Here is a 2,020-nt window from a genome sequence, read left to right as displayed (position 1 = left end):
CCCCAACCCCTGCTCGCAGCACAACCTGGCCCAACATCCCTGCCAGGAACAGCCCAGCTGTGCCCCAGCCCAGCATGCCACGCCCTGCATGCAGATCAGGGGGCACATGCTGTCCCCCCCGGTTTGCATGCAGCAGCGGGAGCTGCCCCCAGCTGAGCCACTCATGACTCTGTCCGGCACTCTGCTCCAGCTGGGCAGTGCCTGCCTCAGCCCCTGCCCCATTCCCTCCCTCACCACAGGTGCTTATAGGAATGCAGCTGGGGGGGGGGGGGGGGGGAGGAAGAGAGGCCTGCAGCTACCCCAGTTTGCCGTAGCCCCCCTCACCCCCCTCCCAGCACCACTGCTGTCCAAACACAGCCTGCCCCATCTCACCCCGTCTGCAGATCTGGAGGCACACCCCCCTGCATGCCCCTGCTCCACTCCCCCCCCCCAACTTACCTGCCAGACCCAGCTGTTCTCCACATGGCCAGGCTGTGCTCCTGACTGCCCCGTGCAGCGCTGCACCTGCGCGTGTGCACACACAGGGTCCTATGTACCCCCTACAACCCTTTTAAGTACCCCTAGGGGTACGCATACCCCCAGTCGACAACCATTCCTTTAAGGATCTGTTGGGTGTACATACAGCTCCTGCTAATGGTTAGGCTGTAGATCCGAAAGGGTTCTTGTTGCTGCGATTCTGCGCTTGCAGGGTTGAGAAGGGGCAAGGCGGCAAGTGGCCAATACCGATCTTCCGGTTTTATAGTCTGAGGGTCAGTGTTGGCATTCTCTGAACATGCCTCCCTTGCCAGTACTTTCCATATGCAGTGGAGCACTTAAACACCTGTTCTAAATGACTCAAGAGGCCTTTGACTGCCAGACAGACTTAGTCTATGTTCACTCTGGAGAATAGTCTCCAGCAGCAGGTACTGCCTCCCAGGTGCTGAGCCCTTCTAATAGTCTCCTTGGAGGAAAGCAATTCTAATTCAGCACAAGTAGAGAGAGGGGTAGCCCAGCTCATACTAGTTTTCAGGGTTTGTGGTTTAAACCAACCCCTACAACTCAGAACCACCCAGATTTGTACTCAATGATAAAGTTACCTCCATGCCCTAATGCAAGCAATCAATCAACATGCCCAGGGAATGGTGACGTGCTAAAGGAACATAGGAACTTCACACTCGCTGCATGAGCTGCAGATTTGTTAAGCAAATGAGAGCACTGCAATACTCACCTTGCATTAGCCTGTGCAGGACCTTGAACCAAAAAAGAGGGTCACCAGTTACTGACCTGTTCCTTTGGGAGGTCCAGAGCCAACATAGTCAGACAGGACTTGCCCACTTTTGATGTCATTTCCTTTCATGTTGGTCACAAGAAAGTGATGCCATTCCCTAAAAAGCAGATCAGACACAAGTTAGACGCTGCAGCCTCTCCTGATGACCGCGCTTTCCAGGGCCAGGCATGCACAAAGCAAGCGCCAGAACTAAATTCCTCGCCCCGCTCACTCTTGGTCCTGAGCCAGTCCTGACAAATTTGCCCTTGGAAATAATTAGGCAGGGGTAATTTCACACAAGCACAACGGGTTTGGGCAAAGCACGAGGGGGCAGCGCAGGCAGCTCTTCGCTGCGAGTAACCCCTGTTGCCACAGCCTGGGCGTGCAGGGGCTTGCGGAGGACAGTCCTTCGCTAGCGCAGGAGCCCTGGGGGTCAGTCCCAGGCTCTCGTCTCGCTGCAGGACTCATGCCAAGTTGTGGGACTTTTTTAGGCCTCTTTTCCGCCAAAAGACGCAGCACGGCGGGTTGATAATGGCTGAGCAGCAACCAGGCCGGGCCCCCCAACCAGGTACCTGAACTTGGGGTCCTTCCTGCTGGGCGCGTCGGGGTCGGTCAGCACCAGGGTGTACAGCTTCTGCGGGTCGCAGCCGTCCCACTCGATGCTGGTCGGGCGGCTCTGCACCTGCGGGGAGGGGAACCCGGCCCGGCCCGTGAGACCCGTCCCCGCTCCCGCCCGCCCCGCACTCGGGCCCGCGAGCAGGCCGGGGCCGCGCT

At 58.0% G+C, this 2,020-nt stretch overlaps 1 protein-coding gene across 1 annotated transcript in view; it reads right to left on the bottom strand.

The window, feature by feature from the left end:
• PEBP1 (phosphatidylethanolamine binding protein 1) overlaps positions 1-2,015 on the bottom strand; it is a gene marked incomplete at its 5' end in the record, with an annotated part of 4,007 nt that extends 1,992 nt beyond the window's left edge. Inside the window, 2 exons of the mRNA XM_025208570.1 lie at positions 1,264-1,364; positions 1,819-2,015. Coding sequence (XP_025064355.1) covers positions 1,264-1,364; positions 1,819-2,015 — 298 coding nt within the window. The remainder of the gene's footprint in view (positions 1-1,263; positions 1,365-1,818) is intronic.
• Between the last annotated feature and the right edge of the window lie 5 nt (positions 2,016-2,020).

The sequence above is a fragment of the Alligator sinensis genome, unplaced genomic scaffold (assembly GCF_000455745.1).
Source record: "Alligator sinensis unplaced genomic scaffold, ASM45574v1 scaffold692_1, whole genome shotgun sequence".
In the NCBI taxonomy this organism is placed as follows: Eukaryota; Metazoa; Chordata; order Crocodylia; family Alligatoridae; genus Alligator; species Alligator sinensis.
The sequence above is the reverse complement of the archived record's forward strand: the minus strand, read 5'-3'. Positions and strand labels throughout refer to the sequence as shown.